Source organism: Haplochromis burtoni, unplaced genomic scaffold (assembly GCF_018398535.1).
Source record: "Haplochromis burtoni strain Fernald_Lab_line unplaced genomic scaffold, NCSU_Asbu1 Contig_324, whole genome shotgun sequence".
Classification (NCBI taxonomy): Eukaryota; Metazoa; Chordata; class Actinopteri; order Cichliformes; family Cichlidae; genus Haplochromis; species Haplochromis burtoni.
The window spans coordinates 85,548-103,971 of NW_024582685.1; the positions used below are offsets into that span (position 1 = coordinate 85,548).

Below are 18,424 nucleotides of genomic sequence, written 5' to 3' on the forward strand. Positions count from 1 at the left end.
CAAATAAATTAAAATACTCTTCAAACACTGCAGAAAGGAGGGCCCTTTTCACGCACCACATCTCCTGAGGAACCTTGGAAGAGCAAATTTACATTAAATCAGTTAAACAAAACAACATCCTACACTTTATACACTTAGTTTGACCAGTCTATCTCCTAATTCAAGGTATTGGCTTGGTCACATGAGTGAAAATTAAACACCAACCTCCTTAAACCTATAAAAGAAATTGATGGCTGGTGATTTGTTTAATTTGATCACATTATGCATTCCTGCAAACAACTGCAGTCTGAGTTGGACTGACTGCAATCACTGTCAGACAGATTGCTGAAGGTCTGCAAATAATTGCTGTCTAATTTATAAATGCAGACAGATGGCGAACATGTTGCCATCAGTCTCCAGATGTCTGAGTCTTGATTAACAAACAAACTCGAGGGGACTCGACTCAACTGGCTGCCAGCGGCTTGTATTCTGCTAATACTCCAGTTGGTAAATCACAGTAAATGTTACTGCAATACTCTGCATATGACAAAATGTTTAAAATTGCTATAGTATCATATCATGAGTTAAATCAAGTGATAATATTGTTACAATGCGGTGCCTGGTGAGTCCCATCTTGATCAAGGACAATTAGCATACATAAAATATAAAAAATATACAAAGATTAAACTCAAATGTCAAAGCTGCTCTGAACTAAAGTGAAAGGAAGAGATTCAAAACTAAAACAAAAACACTAAATAAAAATACGTAATTATAATAACTCTGATAATCATATTTCCTTTGACATCACAAACTTCAATAACTCAGTAATTTAGACTCAAAGTTTCTCTGTATTTTTTTAATTAACTTTAAAAGTCCACAAATATTACACAAATCCATCAGTGTAGTATTTGTTGCCCTGCTCAGATCCGTAGCTGCTGGGGGACTTAAATTAATACTGCCCTTCTTTATTCCATACATTTAGTAAATCAAGCAAAATATAATAAAAACAAATAATATGCTTTCAAATGTCAGCATGTGAAATGTTTTGGAGGATCGGTGCTCAGGTTTCAGAAAGGCCAGCAGGAAGCAGCTGAAATCAGTTTGCAAACGTATCCGGGCTCTCGAGGGAAAGTTACCGGCTGCCCTGAAAATATAGACGTATACAAGTTTGGATCAGGTTCAGGTATGCACACCGGTTTCAAATCTTTTTCTGGCAGGCTATGCTTTTGAGTTCATGCCCCACACAGTATTTTTTGACATCACTTCCAGCCTAGATAAGGTAAGCTGGAGAAGATCACAGTCTTGAAGTTTTTTTCCCTGATTATGAGATTCATATGTTTTTCACTTCTATCAATATTGTGTCCCCATATAAACAGTTAAATGATCATTTCTTTTTGCTATACTGTGAGACGTGTTTGTTTCTTATTAACACAGAAACTATCAAATTATCTTCATGAATAAAACTTTCTCTGAAGAGCTGCATGTTCGAACTGCATGTTTGAACTTGTGCTTTACCTGGTGTGAGGGGGATTTTAGTTCCTGATGCCTTCAGGACAACTTGTAAATTACAGGGCTTAGTGTTGCCTGGACTGCCTTCCTGTTCCCTCAGTATGATACAGACTTCTTCCTTCCTCAGCAGCCAGTCCATCTGGCTGCCCAGGTAGTTCACACCACGGACACAAAGCTCGCAGACGTCGTTGGGAAGCAGTGACGAGAATGCCAGGCAGTCCTTCTGAACTCTAGGATATAAAACAAGTATGTGAAGCTTTGTATCACTGTGAACACACTGTGGACTGAACACACCGAAGTGTTTATTTCCTGGATTAAGAACTAACCTAAAACCGGTGTAGCCAAACAGCACAGCTTGCAGAAATCCTCCCATACCTGTGAGAAAGTTGACTGCACCGGAGCCATCGGATGATTCACTCCATACCTGCGAGGAAAGGTAATCAATCTTTCACCCAGTAAATGTCAGGTGTGTGTTTATGTGGATGTGTGAGCCAAAGGGTACCTGGAACGGGCCCTGGATGTTGTTGAAGCACTTTTCAAGTAAAAGCTGAGCTTTCTCAGCCTCCCCGAGCTCCAGCCAGCCGATTGCAAACATCCCCTGAAAAAGGAAAGTAAAAAGTTTTGATTCAAATATGAACACAAAAGTCAGTCACTGCACCACACTGAGAAGTAAGACTTCTTATTAAGTACATTAAGTACTGATTTGGATCCTCTTTTGTCTTAATAACTACTTTAACCTCCTAAGACCCAAACTCTTTCATGGCATGCATTTTTAATTTCTTTCTGCTATTGGGACAAAATATGATGTCCACATATGTGAATGTCAGGTCCAAGGAGGTTAATTCTTGTTGACACAGATTCAACAAACCTCAAATTTAGTTCATTCAGCAGTTTCATGTGACCATAGAGGATGCTGTGTCTTTCATACCCATGTCATGGCTGGACCGTGAGGGTCTGTCACTGGCTCGTATGCTTCAAGGTCATTCCTTCTAACCTCTGGGGACATCGGCAATCCAAGAGGATATCCCAGCATCACTGTGTCCGCCTGCTTCACGGGATGCCCTGTTTGTCACCCAGAGGATATTCTAGCATCAAGTTAAGAATATTTAAGGTTCTTTCTTAACAGAAACAAATATTAACCTTTAATGTAGCCGTCGTACTCAGGGTGGTACTGATGCTCTTCGTCAAAAGGTATCTTAATGTATTCGGCCACTGCTTGCCATTCCTTGGGCGCAGGGTGCTGAAGGAGTTCAGCCAGTTCAACAGCAAACTGAAGACTGAAGACAAATAAGATATTTTCATTATTACTGGTATTGATAAGACATAAGTTATAAGGTGTTATAGTTATAAGTTTAATCTTGAATACAAATACCCAAGCTTGGCCACTGTGTTTGTGTACACAGAGTCATTGACATTGTAGTAATATTCATCGGGTGGCATGACACCTGAATGGAAACAACATGAAGTTAACGTTCAATATAAAATAAACCAAAGTGTGAGTCAGATCCTTTCATTAAAGCGGGTAACTGATGCACTGAATTTATTTGGCGTGACGAGGTTGAGTACCATCTAGGTGATATTTCTGGTCCTCGGGCTTCCAGGTTACCCTTGAAACCCAGTAATCAGCCACACCATAGATGACCTCGCTGCCCAGTCCCTCTCTGAACATGGACAGATCCTAAAGCAAAGAGCTAGATTAACGACGCCAGGTAGGAGCGACAGTGAGTGGGGATGTGAACGAGCATACCTCGGTGAGGTAGAGATAGTGCTGGAAAGCCAATGTGACATCTCCGTTGATGTGAATCTCTTGTTGTCCATAAATGTCCTCTGGACACACCTCTCTCCCTGACACAGCACTCTCCCACGGGAACTTTAGACCCTGTAAAACAGCATATTTCTTTAGAAGACTCAGACTCTGTTTGATTGTTATTATTAAAAAGTAAAGACGGACCTACAGAGAGTCAAATATATGGCTCTACAATAGCATACAGCAGATACTAACTGTGCAGATGTACAGAAAATATTACAACCACTACGGTCTCAGGTGTTCATGCAGCTGTATTCTCATGCCAAGTTCATCTTTATTCTAGGATTTTCATTATTATATCCCAGTTGTTACTCTTACTCTCAGAATATGCTACACAGTTAAACAAAACAAAAACAAACTGCAAGAAAAAAAGGATTATAAGAGAACATGGATTTTCCACTAAATATGGGCACTGTGAATGCACCAGGACACGCAACAGCTATTACGATCATAATCTCTTTCCAAGTAAGTGATGGAAGGATACCAGGTTTCAACAGAGTCGTCCTGTTTATCTTTTACAGTATATCTGATTTTACAGTTGAATCCGTCGTTTCTGCCTCACTGTTGTACCCACTGCTTGTTTTTTTTGTTGTTGTTTTTTTTACAATCTAACACTGAGTTATTTGCCTGAAATTCCTCAGAAACTCTTAATAGTATTAAGATTTGCTCTGGTTCTGAGTAGTTTTGATATTACAGATTATATGTCCAACCTGTAGTATTGCTTATACAACATCCTTGCAGGTAACTGTGAAAGTATTCAGAAGGTTAATATGTCACATCCTATATTAAAAAAAGCACAACATTTGAAAAAATGTCTTAATGGACTTTATTGTGAATATCTGCACAGGAATATTAATTCCACTGTGTCAGGAATGTGTTTTAAGACCTCCGCCTGGGAGCCTCTAAAACTGAACAACGAACATGTTGGATGTTATTGTTTAGTCCATAACCAAAGATTTAGAGAGTTTGGTTGGGTGGAAACTGTGTAAATCTACCAAATGGAATCACCACTGTTGGTGGAAACTAATATTAACACGAATAACTTGACTGTTTAACCAACATTAAACAATGGTTGAACAGCTAAACCCAGCCAAAACAGAACTTTATTATTTACTTTACTGTGTTCTGATGTACCACCACATCATGAGTGCGTTTGTGTGTTGATCTGTGTAGCCAGTACTGTTTTCAGAGTTGAACAGGAAAAAAAACAGTAGAAACAAAAAACAAAAACACTCCACCGATCGTCTTATACCTTGTAGCCTTGCTTTTGGGCGTTGTCTTTAGCACCATCTATGGTCCCCACCCTGTACTCCAGCACAGCTCGGGCTAGTTTCGGATAAAAAAGGGCTATCCCGGGATACATCCAGATGTCCTGCCACAGGAAGGAAGAATCATTGTGTGACACAACATATAACAGAATCAACAACACATGGCCATTGGCTGAATCTAGCCTCACTTGGTCCCAGAAAACATGGCCCCAGTAGTCCTGGCCTTCTCCACCATTAGAGAGCCCTCCTGGACTGACTCCACCAAAAGAGCTGGAGGTGTCATGTATGGACGGGAAAGCGCTGAGGAGGTAGAACATGCAGCCAATCAGGGCCTTGCAGAGGCTCTCAGACCCTGTCACCTCCACTTTGCTCTGCAGCCACAGCTCTTGCCAGGCCTTCTCGTGAGATGGACGCAGACTACCAGTTGCCATCAGATTCAGGCCCTCATCAAAACTGGCCTCAGCCAAGTCTAAACTGCTGGCTGCAACCAGGATGAAACCCCAGCGAGCCTCGCTGTGCTCGGCAGGGAGCATCAGAGTCACGGGCACGGGGGTCCAGATGAGGTGCACAGTAGGACAAGAACCTCCAGGGTACTCAGCTGTGGTTGTCTGTCCCTGGATGTGGCTGAGAGAGGGCTGGATTTAGATTGTGCAACAGTTTTTCCTTTTACTAAAAAAAATGTTGTTAGCCTCACCTGCCTCCTCTGTAATCAGGACCGGTCTCAAACCTGATGTCTTTGCTTTGAGGTGTGAATGAGCTGACCAGCTTAACCGTGACAGGCTCCTGTGAGGTCGCCTGACGCTCCAGCAGGATCTCCATCACCATCAGGTTGGGATAGTGTCGGTGAGAGTACAAAGACTGTGTGGCAGTGGCGCTAGCGGAGCTCAGAGTGTGAATAAAAATGCCTGCACAAGAACAGGAGAGAGAAGTATGAGACCAGATCGGCAACAACACCATTGAGAAAACACCTGCACAGGAGAGTCTACCTTTGTGGGTGTCCAGGCTGTAGGTGTGTTGGACAGGTTCCTCTAGCTCCACCTTAACAGCTAGAGGGCAGGGGACATCTGCTCTGTGGCAGCGCCCGCCCTCCCCGTTATAAACGCCCCCCATGTGCATGATATTATTGTACACCCTCCAGCCCAGGTGGCCATTCGCAAGCGGAGGGAGGAAGCGGAGGTTACTAGGGAGGGTGTCGGTGGTGAAGATGTAAGGGTCCGAATCACAGGACATGATGAGGAGATTACCTTCACTTTAAGGGCTCAAATCAAACCAAGAAGTCAGGAAGTTTTCACCTAAATGATAAAAATGTTTGATTTGGAGTGAAAAACCATTAAGATTAATAATGCAAACATAAGACTGTAGATCTCAAATGCTTTTTTCCTCTGTGGACCTGGACCCTCTATTTTTCACAGGTTCACGTTAGTAAGACCATTTGCAGAGTGTAGACTTTGACACTTATGTGTCACAAGCCATGCCTAAATATAACCATAAGATGTGTCATGCAGACACTGGTTGAAATTTAGCAACGCAAAAACAAAAATACACAAATAAAGATAAAATGTCCCCTTATCAAGTAAAATCATGGTTTCAAACACATTAAAGTTAAAGCGCTGTCGCTGCTGCCAGCAGCATGCACAAACACGTACAGTAAGTCCTTAAACTCATTACTTAATATTAAGCGGGAATGTTTTATTCTCACGTGAGAAGGAAGAAGCATCTGTTTCTGTAACAAAGAAGAATGCAGGAAAACCAAAGTCCAGGCGAGACCCGGACGAGATCCCAAACCGCTTGTTCTTTAGGGCTCAACTCATGAAACGAAACAAAACAAAAACAAACAAAACAAACCCAAAACTTTATGTGCTTTTATTTGTTCGAGATTTCATATCTAGTGCACTCGAAAGTTGCTGATGAAGTAGCTCTAACTCGTTTGTAGGAGGAGACCTGTGTCGTGCAGCACAGAAAATCTGGATTTAGTTCAGGTCTCATGTAAAACATGGGCTGGATTAACTGTGGAGTTTAAAGTCAGTCAGTTAATTAAATCCAGATGCTCTGTTAAAAACAGCATGCCCTTTCCGTGTTACTGGCGATGTCAGGTGCACTTTTCATGTTGTGCATAAAAGCAAGACATTAATGTAAACTTTATTTAAATGTTGATAGTTTAATGAGACCGGTTATGTCACAGGCTCAAATGGCTGCTATCTTATCCGTACATATATCCAATTAAATCAGCAGCACACTCTTCAGGCCACACAGTAACACTGTTTATTGTCGGTCTGTTCCCCAGAGGCATCACGTCACTTTCTCCAAATTAAAGCTCCTCATTTTCCCATCAGCTCCACAGTCACACTAAAAGTTTTCTCTTTGCTTTAGCAGTCAGACTTAGATGCATTGTCCTCGTTCGGATTTTCTAAACACAACATTTTCAGTTATATTTATGTTATAATTAACTAATTAATAAAAGCTCCAAAGATAAAGATCACCATCGTATTTTCCGTTATTGCATTTTTAAGCTTTCCAGTGCTGCACCTGTCCTCCTGTGGGCTGTGGGAAAAATAGATAAGGTAGATAAAACGTAGGGCTCTATGAATGCGTGCTTAAAGTAGCTTGTAGTCTGAAGTCCTTTGTTTGGACAGTAAGACTAGAAAAGCGCCAGTCCTCTGTCAGTACCAGCCACATACATTGAACCCCTCAAATAGAGTGTAAGGCTAAATACGAGGTATCCTGTGAAGTTTTTGATCGCTGGCTCTAGGACAACACTTTTATGAGTGTCCCTGTTTCGTTTGTATCGTGTGAGGACACCAGGACATCAGAGCACGTGGGCAGCTTGAGTCACATCCTGCTGTTACTTTGCTTTTATTCACTAACGCATAAAAAAAACTTTCGTTTCAGTTTGTGGAATAAATGAGCAGAAATATAACATTAGTTTCTTGGGGTCTAACATCACTCTAATAAAACGCCCTACTCAAGCACAAACACGCATTGAACACCTTTTTTTCCCCTAAGTAAGTATATTTCAAAAGGTGCTATGGACATGAAATTCTTACCAGATGTGGTAGCAACCCATCCAATCTACATACAAAAAGAAATAAAGCCATAGATGTCCATGAAACAAATTATGTGCCAGTTATTTAATGGCAAGCCTATTTGTTGAAATGTCACTGCATCAGTTTTTATCATAAAGCTCAACTTAGATAAATCATAGAAAGAACTCTACAGTATTGTTCTGGACTGGGTGACCTCTTGCAGATATCCCCAGTAGTGTCAACCCAGTGTCCAGACCTGTGAATTTGCCCCTCCCTGCTGCCGTGACTGATTCAGATAAAGAGGTAAACGATGCGTTTTGATTTGGCAAGTCACACAACTTCAGATTTTTGACATCAGCAGTCATTTAACAAACAGAGGAGATGATGCTGGAGCTGTCGGCTCTGATGTTCTTTGGTGAATGCCGATTGATCTGCATGGTGCTGCACAGGTCCCACTGAAGGAGTTTTTCTAATCTAAAAGTCTCTGAATCTGCTCTTCCCATTCCTCCTGGCAGATGCGGGATTGATGCCCTCAGTTCTGTCCAGGTATCCTCATGTAACGGCCCATCTCAAGATTTCTGCTCCGCACTCTTGAGTATGTGCTGGTGCGTCATTCACGTTCCACAGGAACAGCTTTAACTTCTTATCTGCATCAGGTTTATGAGCCATAAGTTATTCTCTGCGCCACAAGTGTTTAATCTCTGCAGATTTATTCTCTGTGTGCACCTTGGAAAAGATGAAGATGTGCCAGAGGTCTGCTGTGTTTCAACAAGCTCAACTATCTTGGGACTGATAGTCAGGGTGTCGCCACATCTACTGATTCGGTTTGGAGACAGTGTGTGTTTTGCGAGCCCCAAATTTATGTGCTTATAATTGATGACTCAATGGATTCATTGATTTACAGGAGAAAATCTTTAGTTAGAAACATATTCTCTGTATACAGGTCAGTCTGTTAGGGTCAGGTCAGTCACGCTTGCACACTAAAAGTGAATCCAAAGTAAGATTTGGAATACCGAAGCCACCATAAAGCTGTTGCCAATTCGGTTTGGGTCTTAAAGTGTATGCTGCCAAAATATCCAGTTAACCAGTTACTGAGAGAAAATGGCCAAACAATCAACCTGAAAATTTTGGTCTGTTGCCTGTTTTATTTGATGTTGATCTTGGCTTTACTTCCCCGATTACAAAAGCATTGTCTCAGATTTATTTTTATTGCCGAGTCCAGAAAACAAACTATAGAAATAAAAATCAAATCAATTGTTGACCGTCAGCTGACATGCAGCATTGCATTACTCGCACCTCTCGGTGGCGCCAGGGAGCTGCCCGTGCAGCATCTGGCATCATGCCGGGGGTCAGAGCCACAAACCCTGGGAAAAGCAGTGCTTTGTCCATATAAGGCTGCAATCCATCCGCTTCCCTCTTCCTCCCCAGTTCCCTTCCTCTCTCTTTCTCAGACCTGAGGGATATTTAGAGAGAGCGCCTCAGCCAGCCTGCCCTTCCTTATTAGGAGCTCAGCTTGTTGTCAGAGGTTCTAGCCTGCAGGACAGTGGTCCATCTTTCTACTCTCAGATGAGACAAACAGATGGATGGCTCGTGTTAACTACACTTTACTGCAAGTGGGAAAGAAACACTGGGACTCGCACAACTTCACCCATATGTCTGAGCACTCCAGCATATGTAATGACACCAGCTTCTATCATGTCAAGTAGCTCTTGATGTATTGTCCACCTGGGAGCAGAAGCAGATTAATGCAGCAGCACAAACATACTTTAAATACATCTGTGTTGGACTGTTTCCTCTTTTAGGCCTCTTGGTGTGTTACAGCTGTTCAGTTTCTCTCTTTTTTCCCCCCAGTGACAGAGGACATCTGGCTACCAGCAGACAGACTAACAGACACCGTGCACATGGATGATACAGTATAGTGTGGGAAAACAGAGCTAAACGCAAACAAACAGGTGACCGCAAAACATAAAAGTGAGCCACTCAATGACTAGAGTTACAAAAGAGGCAGGAATCCATCTGGGAACTGAGTGTTGTGTACACTGATAAGACAGTCAGCTTGAACAGAGGTGGATAATAACCAAGCATTTGCTACAAACACACTTTTATTAGGGTGCAGACATCCATTTAATATATTAGAAAACCAACATGTGAAGCAAGGCTACATGGAATTTTACTTCAAAGGGGTATTGTTCAAGGCTAACATTTATACACAGACTGTACATAACCATGCTCCTTTGTCAGAGGAATTGATGCCGAAAAATTATGAAAATATTTAATCCAATGACAACCAAAAACCACTCACAGCATAATAGGATGTGCAATGACCTCTGATATTCACCCATTGGTAATTTCTAACTCTACTTGCTTAAAGGCAAGCAGTCGTGAGGTGGTAAACTGAAACGTTTTCTGTCTGGAGGACGGGCAAAGCCTCGCAGATCTTTAGCGCTTTGCAGAGAATAAAGTGCTGCGGTCGACCGACCGGTCAGTTTTTGTGTGTGTGCTTTTCTTTTTTTGTTTTTAAGAGCATGGAGTGTATCTGTGGTCACAAAAATATAAAAATGATGTGGGGAAGTGCATAGGTGGAGAGGTAGGTGGCTTCAAACACTTGCACATGGAAAGACAACAACCCAACAGACCTTCACGGATGACTCCCGTTGTCAGGATGACGCTGAATGTTTAAACAAGAAAAAAGAAAGAAAAAAAAAAAAAAGTAGGATGCACCGAAATCTTTCTTGCCTGACAACACATTACATTTGGACTGCGAGTAGGATGAGGGGATTGGGGGGGGATGAAATAAAAATAAATTGTGAATGTGTGTTGTGAGATGTGTTCACAAAAATAAATACTAACTGGGAACTTTAAGGCCCAGACTGTCTTGTGTGCATCGAGGAAGTACGGATAGGAGTGCACAGGAGTGCGTTGGCGCTCACCATGACGCACAGTTTTGCGTGTTGCACCAGACACAGAGTGTTCTGGCTGTTGTCGGGTATCATGATGCTACTGTGGAAGCCTCTGGCCGGTCTTTGCTGTGACTATCCGGCATTAAGGCACACAAAAGACACTCCAGCTGTTCGCATAGAAGCACCACAATCCAAGTCATGCTGTAGTGCTCATGTACGAAGGACTTTCTGCTGCTTCTCTCCCCTTCTCTCTCTCTCGCTCTCTCTTTGGCACTGGGAGGAATGTATGGCAGGGAGTGATGGATGGATAGGTGGGTGGAGGGAGGCGGGGGGATCCCTGCTCTTCATGTCACTCTCTCTCCCTGCATCTATTTGGAGAGTTTGCTGATGACACGGATGAGTGCTCCATTTTCATCTTTAAGGCGCTGGTTGTCTGCCTTCAGGTCAACCAAAACCTGGTGGTAAAGATTAAACTCACTTTAAAACAAATTCTTTACACAATATAAATGCAGCTTTTATTTTACATTTGTCGTGGTCACATTACTGGATCAATGAGCTGTTGGATGTTAAGAGATTAATGCAGTCAACAGGTTTGTGACTCTGAAGCAAAACCCATAAAGCTTCTTTCCCAGGAGTCGCAGCGGCAGATGGATCTGCACAGATTTGACGTCGGATGCCCTTCCTTCCTGGCACAACCTTCCCAGGGTTTTCCATCTCCTCCCAGTCTTGAACCGCAGATTCGCATTAGGCGAATGTGTTAATCTGCACTGTAGAGCCAAAAACTATGCACAATATAAATTTGTCCAATCTCCCCTACAAGGTCATCTCCATCTCACCGTCCTGCTATTTTTACATCTCTCTCTCGCTCCCTCTCTGGAAGTCAAGCTGACCTCACTTTCACGTCGAGGGATCAGAACTGGGTCTCTGGCTCTGAAGTCCACAGTGTCTAAGCCCAAAGGCAATGCCTGAGGTCAGGAGCACAAATGGAAGAAAGCTAGTGGTTTATTTTTTGACATTCATGGGCTGAGCAGTGAATTTGTCCCCCATGGTCGGGTTGTCAGCATAAAGTTCCGCTGTAACATCCTGAGGTGTTGGAGAGAGGACCTCTGCCCTCGTGTGCTGCCTCACAGTGCATTGAAGGCTTATTTATTTTGGCCTCTGCCCAACAACCAGCCCAACTTGCCAGATTTTTGCTTTCTGCAGCTTCATCCTCTTCCCATAAAATGAATTTAAAGTTGTAGGATTGCCATTTTGTCAAGGCTTTCCATCACAGATGAAAACGTGGTTGAAATGAGATATCCAAGAAGTGATTTTGAAAAACAAAAAAAGCAAACAACAACAAAAACAAAGGCCCTGGGAGCTGTTTGGCCGTACACAACACCTTGAAGAGGAGAGGAGCCTAAATTTATTCGAGTATAGCTTTTGCAGTTTTTTCCAGCAGGCACTGTGACCCACTGTAGCAAAATCAGCACATGAAACTAAACCACATCATTAATGACTTTGCCATTAACTTCTAAATCAGCAAGCTCAATATAAAGAACCAGTAAACAGCACTTCCTAAAGTAAAGTAACAGCTATCAGTGTAGTTATGTGTGCTTTGTTTGTCTGATTAACTACAGGGAACAAAAAGGCTGATATAGATAACAGTGCCATTTAGTATTTCTACTTTTACATTAACAGTACAGAGAATTGACATCCTGTTGATAGGCTGGTTATTAATAAGTCAACAACTCCTTTTAAACCAAAGGGTTGATTATAAATTGCTGCCTTAGCCTCCAAGCCATCAGATGTGTGATATATATATATCAGGTGTGGATAAACTAAGCATTTACATGTTACATGTTGCTCCGTCTACAGTTCAGTGAGGCTTTGAATATCAGAAGTGGAACTAATAAACCAACTTGATAGCAGAGAACGAAAAAAAAGAAAAAAGACAATAGATTCAAACCTGGATCCAAAGAGCTCATTGAATTTGAGTGTGATACTGTAATAAGATGTAACTGTTGCAACAGTCTCTTGTGTCCCTTCTTCTTTTCTAAATATTCCACAGCAACCTGTAAGTGGAATTACTAGAAAGTGGAAGTTTTAGCCACAAAGTTGCCGAGTCATAAACCCGTCTGCAGACTAAATAACTGCAGAGCTCCAAACCTCCGCTGGCATTAACATCAGCACAAAAAACTGTGTGCTTTCATGGCCCAGCAGCTATGTAGGTAATGTGTAGGTGGCCCAGTACTTTTTTATATATTGCACATAACTAAACACTGGATATACAGGGAAGCAGCGAGCCTGCCTCAGTCAGGTTACAAAACTAAATATCATCTTGTTTATTTGATGTTTTAGAGTGGGCGACACGATGAGCTTTGCTTTTTTTTTACCTTACTGATCCATTTAGCTTTTAGCATTTTTAGTTATTGATTTATAAATAGAACTATTCTGTTAAAAGCCATGCTTAATCATTTGTCTGCTGTTACACAGAAGTTTATTATCTTTCGAGAAGGCAACAAAATAACTCATTCTGTTCAGAGTCACAATGGAGACCGCAGAGACATAAGATGCCTCAAGTTGCTAAGCAACTAAATGAAGAAATTGGCTCCAACAGACACCACCCTCGTCACACCACCTGGACACGGTGCAAAACAGCTCTCTACCTTGTGCTCTCACCACACTGCTGGACAGCACAAGCGAAAGCCAAGCTAATCGAGCAGAAGCATGCAAAAGTGCCCGTGGGCATGATAAGAGTTGTTCTCAACATCTTCTCACCTTTAGCTCCTCCTCCAGCTCCGCCATTCGCCGCTCCAACATCCTTCGATCCTGGCGCCAGGGAAAATACGACGTGGGAGGGTGGGGAGCAGGTAGAGAGAGAAAAAGAGAGAGTGACGTAGAAGGAGCACAAAAGTTGAGCGAAAACAAGTGAGGAAGTGGTTTGAGTGAGTAGAGAATAGAAAGCGTCAACAGACAGCAGGAGTGGCTGTAGTGTGGCAGATGAAGCGAAAACACAGCAAGTAACATCATTAGCAAGGGATGCATTACCTTCCTCTCCCGCTCCAGCAGGGCTGAACAGTCGGTCAGACGCTCCTGTCTCTGTTGAATACAATAAACCACGTTTACATAACCCGCACTGGTATTTTTACATGATCACATGCAGGCCTGTATGCAAAAAGACATCAAAAAGGTACACCCTGGAACCATGGACACAATAAGCCTGCATGTGAAACTGGGAGCTCACTGCTAGTGGTAGCAATCCAGAATTGTATTTGAATTCTGCTTCCTTACACGTCCTGAGGATCTGGCCCCGTACAGAGCATTTAACTGTCACAGTGCAGGCTTACAAGTGATTTACTAGAGTTTTCAAAAGTAGAATAAGAGGCAGAGCCTTCAGCATTCAGGCACCGCACCTGTGGAACCAGCTCCCAGTTTAAGTTCAGGAGACAGATTACTTTTTTTTTTTCAGAAAACTTAAAGTTGCAACAGGATTAGGTGAACTTGAACAGAACTCTCTCGTAGGTTCAGGCTGCTGGACTACACATCACTACTGCCATTAACATTTGTCTTCTCTCTCCTGTAGTTTGTGCTTTGCACTGTTTTTCCCCCCTCTATGCTCTCCTTTCATCGACCAGTCATGGTAGACTGATTCTGCTGGACTTCTCTTGCTGTTAAAAGGAAGTCCTTCCATCCCACTGTTGCCAAGACCCTAATCACAAGGGCTCATCAATGGGGGCTCTCTGTCTAATATTTTAAGGACTTTAAATTTACAAAACAAAAACCATAGTTGTCAATTGGTGCTATATAGATCAATTTTAATTAGGGAAAAAAATGTAAAAAAAAATTACTAAATAAATAAAAATTAAAAAAATCCAAATTCTAAGAACCTTTTTAATCTAGTAGCTAGTAGTAATCTCACTTTCCCCTCATCTGGGTAGAGCATTTGAAGGGTTGCTTACGGATCACTGACTGTACAATACACTCCCATTGGAGAATACAAAAAAAAAAAAATGCAGAAGGTATGAAACCAGAATTCAAATGCAGTCGAAGGCTTAAAACAAAGGGAACATTATATGGGTTTCTATATTTAGCAATAGTATTTGAAATGAGGTTGAAAAAAATCATAAGCAGTAACAAAGAACCTGCCCTACTAGTTCCACCACTATGAGTTTCTTGCTTTGACTCTGCGTGGTGAAAGACGACAAGACCAGTTTCTGTTTGACTTTTTGTGCGTATTTGTTGTCACCTGCGTGGCCTTTTCCAGATCCAACCTGGTCTGAGTGACACTCCTCTGAGTGTCCTGGAGCTGTGACTGGAGCTGGCTGTTTTGTCTGGAAACCTCCTCAAACAACTGACAAACACCACACACACACACACACACACACACACACACACACACACACACACACACACACACACACACGCAATGAAGAGTTAGGACAAATAAGGCAAATGTATCGCATGCTCTCAACAGCGATACATTTGCTGTCGGTTCACCTTCTTAAAGTCCTTCGTCTCAGATCCTCCTCCCCGTGTACGGTCGCTATAGGATGAGTCCGACCTGGTTATATGAAAACAAAAAGGTCATCCACACTGTGAATGGAGAAAATTCAGATCAATCAAAAGTGGGATTCATACCTGGAACTCAAACGTTGGTCTGTCTGTAAACAAGAGGGGGGGAAAGCAAATACTTTACAGCTCTTTTCTTAAGTTACATTCTAATGAGATCACAAACAAGAGTTCACGCAGACCTGTGAATTGAGCCCACTGGTGGAAAACTCTTCCTCTCCACTGGGATCATTGTCTTCACCCTGCAGACGACACAGACAGAACAAAAGGTTCTTACAGACATTGGCCCACAACAATCTACTAACTTTGTGTTGCACTCCGTCTCAGTTTTTTGCAAAACACTGGGAAATGCCTAAAGGCTGCCGTGTGGTGGGACACACTACTGGAGTACAGAACCAACACTTATGCAAGCTCCCGAACCAAAAAACAGAGACGGACGGGAGTTAAAGGTGGTTAAGATGAGACGCATGAGCAGAAATATTACAGTACTGTGCAGAAGTCTTAAGCCACCCCAGATTTCTTTATATGTTGGTAGGAAAGTGGTAAATAAATGGCATCAATTTACTGTCCAATTTCTGCTATTTTTTTTTTTTTTTTAAAAAGAACACACTTCACACAGTACTGACCTATGCCAAAGTTTGAACCAGTAGCTCTTTGGAAATCAACAAACAATAACATTCCTTTCAACATGGTCAGGTACAAGGACTGGACTGGACTTGAATGAGTGAAAAAATAAGCCAATGTCCAAAGCAAAACTTTGGAAGACTTTCAGAAAGTCTGGAGGACTATTGGATGGCTCATTGGAAGTGAAACCCAAAAGAGTTAGGGGTGGCTCAAGACTTATGCACAGTACTGTATGTTTAGCTGCGATGCAAGCATTTTGTCATTGAGCAGTCCAATAATCAGATATAAATTTGTGTCTACTACATTTCTGTGAGTTAACTCTTTTCCTACAAAGACGACCTCCCTGTATCCTTAATGGCTTTTGATGCAAACCCAGTCATTTTGTTACATAAGCTGAAGTATGACGACCTGCTCGGTTCAGAGAAGAGGTTCGAGTTATCTCTAGTAGGCTTTCAAGGGGTAAACAGTTAAGCTAAATTAATTTGATAGTCTGCATTTTTTTATTAGACTTGAATGTGAATAATTCACAAAGCCAGGAGAAACGTTACCATGTTTGTAACTTGTTTAGCCAAATGCAATAACTTACTAATGCAAAGCTAACATTAGATTCTTACCAGAAAAATAAACAGAGCGCCAAAAAAAATCTTTTCACTTGAAAACTAAAAGGTTTTTGGCCAGCTAAAGGCACTTTAAGAGTTTTAGCTCTCTAGTGAATATTAGAGTGCCTGACTGTTTTTCCCTTCAGTGTGATGCGTTGTGCTCCTTCATAAAACCCTAAAGTCAAGTTTTCCCCTTATTCCTCCTCATCGTACACATCTTCGTTTTCTATTTTCTCTCGCCAAATTTGTCTCTTCTTATGAGCATATCCATCCTGCATTTCATTTTTCAGATTAATAAGCAGAATTTACCTCCCCGGTCCTCTGTGCCTTCCTCCTGGCTTGAATTTGCCTCCTCTCATTGCGCTCCCTGGCCCATCGCTCTGTCTCGCTCTCCCCTGTGTTGGCCTCCACATCTGGAACAAAGCCAGACAGCAGCCTTTTAAGACCAAACTAATGTTTGCGAGCAAAAACCACACGCTGATGAGCGAAGGAAATGTGAAAACAAAAACCCAAACAAGCAACAAGGGCGGCAGCCTACCTCTTCTGTCAGAGGTCTGAGGTCTAGGTGTGCCAGCAGGTTGTGTGAGGCCCAGCAGGTCTGACTTCTGCAGGCTGGCAATACGAGACCTCCAGCTCAATTCCTGTAAACACAGCATCCCCTACTTTGTGACGTCACATGGTGTTACATAAGGACAGCAGTCAACAGGCCTCTAAAGTGCCGGCTCTCACCCCTTCCTCGCCCTTCTTCTGCTTTGCTTCTTTCTCCTTCTCCTCTTCCTTTTCCCTCCCTTTGTTGTCCGTCTTCATGGTCTGTATGGTCTTCTCTGCCTCCTGCAGATCTGTTAGCGTTACCCCCTTGAGGTGAAAGAAAACACAGTCAAGCGCCAAACTGACACAGCCTCTATCAGTAGGGCGAACATCTGAGCAAGTATCCCCACCTGAGTGGAGCGGCGGGATTGCCGTGCATGTCGGGAGCGAGCTTTCCTCTGCGCCTCTGCCTCCTCATCCCGCACTGGTGTCAGGTAGGACCTACATTAGCCGAAACGCAAGTTTAGCAACAAAGTCGCGCCCTTCGACATCCTCAAAGACACGCTTATCACTCACTTGCGCCTCTGCTTGGCTTCCTGTTCGCCTGCGGTCGTGCTCTGAGAGTTGGAGGTGGTAATGGCTGGTTGATCCTTCTTTTCCGTCTGTTCCTGAGGAAGTCTTTTCGTAGAAAGAAAGATGAAAGGTGACTCATATTGGTCCAGAGGAAAAAAAAAATAAAAAATTGTACATGCAGTGTAAAATGAAAAATACCTCTGAGCCAAGACACTATTAAGGCGGCCGAGTACAGCAGAGCTCGTTCCTGTGCTAGCTGAGGTCACGGTGGGGTCATCCAGTCTCTTTCCATAAGATGAGCTGGAAACAAGACAGAACCCATTGGAAACTCAAAGGCACCTTTCACAGCCGCGCACAAATTAGCGTTTGCCGTTAGGGGACAGCAATAAGCTGTGACAATTACACACAAACAGCAGAGTTAGACGGGCAGTGAGCAGCATGACTGACCTGTGAAGCAAAGACGGGGTGGAGCTAGTGAGATCATTTCCTGACTGACTATTGAAGCGTCGGGTGTAAGAGGAGCTACGGCTTAGCCAACTGAGAGAGAGACACACACACACACAGGGTGACAAGGGGACATATGCAGGGATTCGGATTCTGGCTTCACAAACGCGGACGTGTATGAGAGTTGAGGCCCACCTGTTGGAGTTGTCAGCAGTGTTATCTGGAATACTGAAGAGTCTCCGTGTTGGATTGGGCGGCACTCGAGCAAGCCTTGGCTCCTGAGCGCGAGGGGGAAGAGATCAGTTTGTCATTTATTTATGTGACTCAGTGAATGGAGGCAGTAAAGAAGCCTTTATTTGGCCTGTCAAGCTAGATTTATAGAAGTACGACTGTGGTTTCATCCACTTGGCCCCGCCCCTGCAGGACTTCACTCTCTCGTATGAGCAGCAAGGAGAAGATCTGCCTCCACGAGCGGGAGAAGCACCCTCCGCCTCCTGCCCTGCAGAGCAGTCTGGCAGAGGACGAGGAGGAGGAGGGCCAGGCGGGACAGAACCAGTCTCAGGGCCAGGCGAAAGCCTCGAGCAGCTCCAGCTCAGAGGAGGAGAGCGAGTCTGAGAAG

The 18,424-nt window shown here is 43.0% G+C and overlaps 2 protein-coding genes across 3 annotated transcripts in view; both read right to left on the reverse strand.

The window, feature by feature from the left end:
- Positions 1-994: 994 nt before the first annotated feature.
- On the reverse strand, positions 995-9,550 carry pgghg (protein-glucosylgalactosylhydroxylysine glucosidase). Of its 2 annotated transcripts, XM_005941672.3 has the most exons (14): positions 6,263-9,550; positions 5,550-5,855; positions 5,258-5,468; positions 4,752-5,187; positions 4,548-4,667; positions 3,236-3,367; positions 3,055-3,166; positions 2,861-2,933; positions 2,629-2,765; positions 2,417-2,550; positions 1,991-2,086; positions 1,815-1,912; positions 1,495-1,718; positions 995-1,123 (listed from the first exon to the last, which is right to left on the reverse strand). In XM_005941672.3, the coding sequence occupies exons 2-14, from the start codon at positions 5,791-5,793 to the stop codon at positions 1,047-1,049; spliced, it is 2,094 nt and encodes a 697-aa protein (XP_005941734.1). In that variant the 5' UTR covers positions 5,794-5,855; positions 6,263-9,550; the 3' UTR covers positions 995-1,046. The 2 variants fall into 2 exon arrangements, with proteins under 2 accessions (XP_005941734.1, XP_042084385.1); XM_042228451.1 differs by having other exon boundaries at positions 4,548-5,187.
- A 120-nt stretch (positions 9,551-9,670) lies between these two features.
- zmp:0000001167 (protein phosphatase 1 regulatory subunit 12A) overlaps positions 9,671-18,424 on the reverse strand; it is a gene marked incomplete in the record, with an annotated part of 20,081 nt that continues 11,327 nt past the window's right edge. Inside the window, 15 exon segments of the mRNA XM_042228450.1 lie at positions 9,671-10,941; positions 13,247-13,297; positions 13,517-13,567; positions 14,715-14,819; positions 14,966-15,029; positions 15,107-15,129; positions 15,220-15,279; positions 16,570-16,673; positions 16,799-16,901; positions 16,990-17,115; positions 17,199-17,289; positions 17,365-17,466; positions 17,560-17,661; positions 17,809-17,898; positions 18,001-18,083. Coding sequence (XP_042084384.1) covers positions 10,855-10,941; positions 13,247-13,297; positions 13,517-13,567; positions 14,715-14,819; positions 14,966-15,029; positions 15,107-15,129; positions 15,220-15,279; positions 16,570-16,673; positions 16,799-16,901; positions 16,990-17,115; positions 17,199-17,289; positions 17,365-17,466; positions 17,560-17,661; positions 17,809-17,898; positions 18,001-18,083 — 1,242 coding nt within the window.

Bases quoted from the DNA above. Each gene is read 5' to 3' on its own strand.
- pgghg (XM_042228451.1), bottom strand. From the start codon at position 5,793: ATGTCCTGTGATTCGGACCCTTACATCTTCACCACCGACACCCTCCCT. The intron at 3,167-3,235 runs GTATGCTCGTTC...TCTTTGCTTTAG, and splicing joins ACTATCTCTACCTCACCGAG to GATCTGTCCATGTTCAGAGA. The intron at 1,913-1,990 runs GTACCCTTTGGC...CTTTCCTCGCAG, and splicing joins ACATCCAGGGCCCGTTCCAG to GTATGGAGTGAATCATCCGA.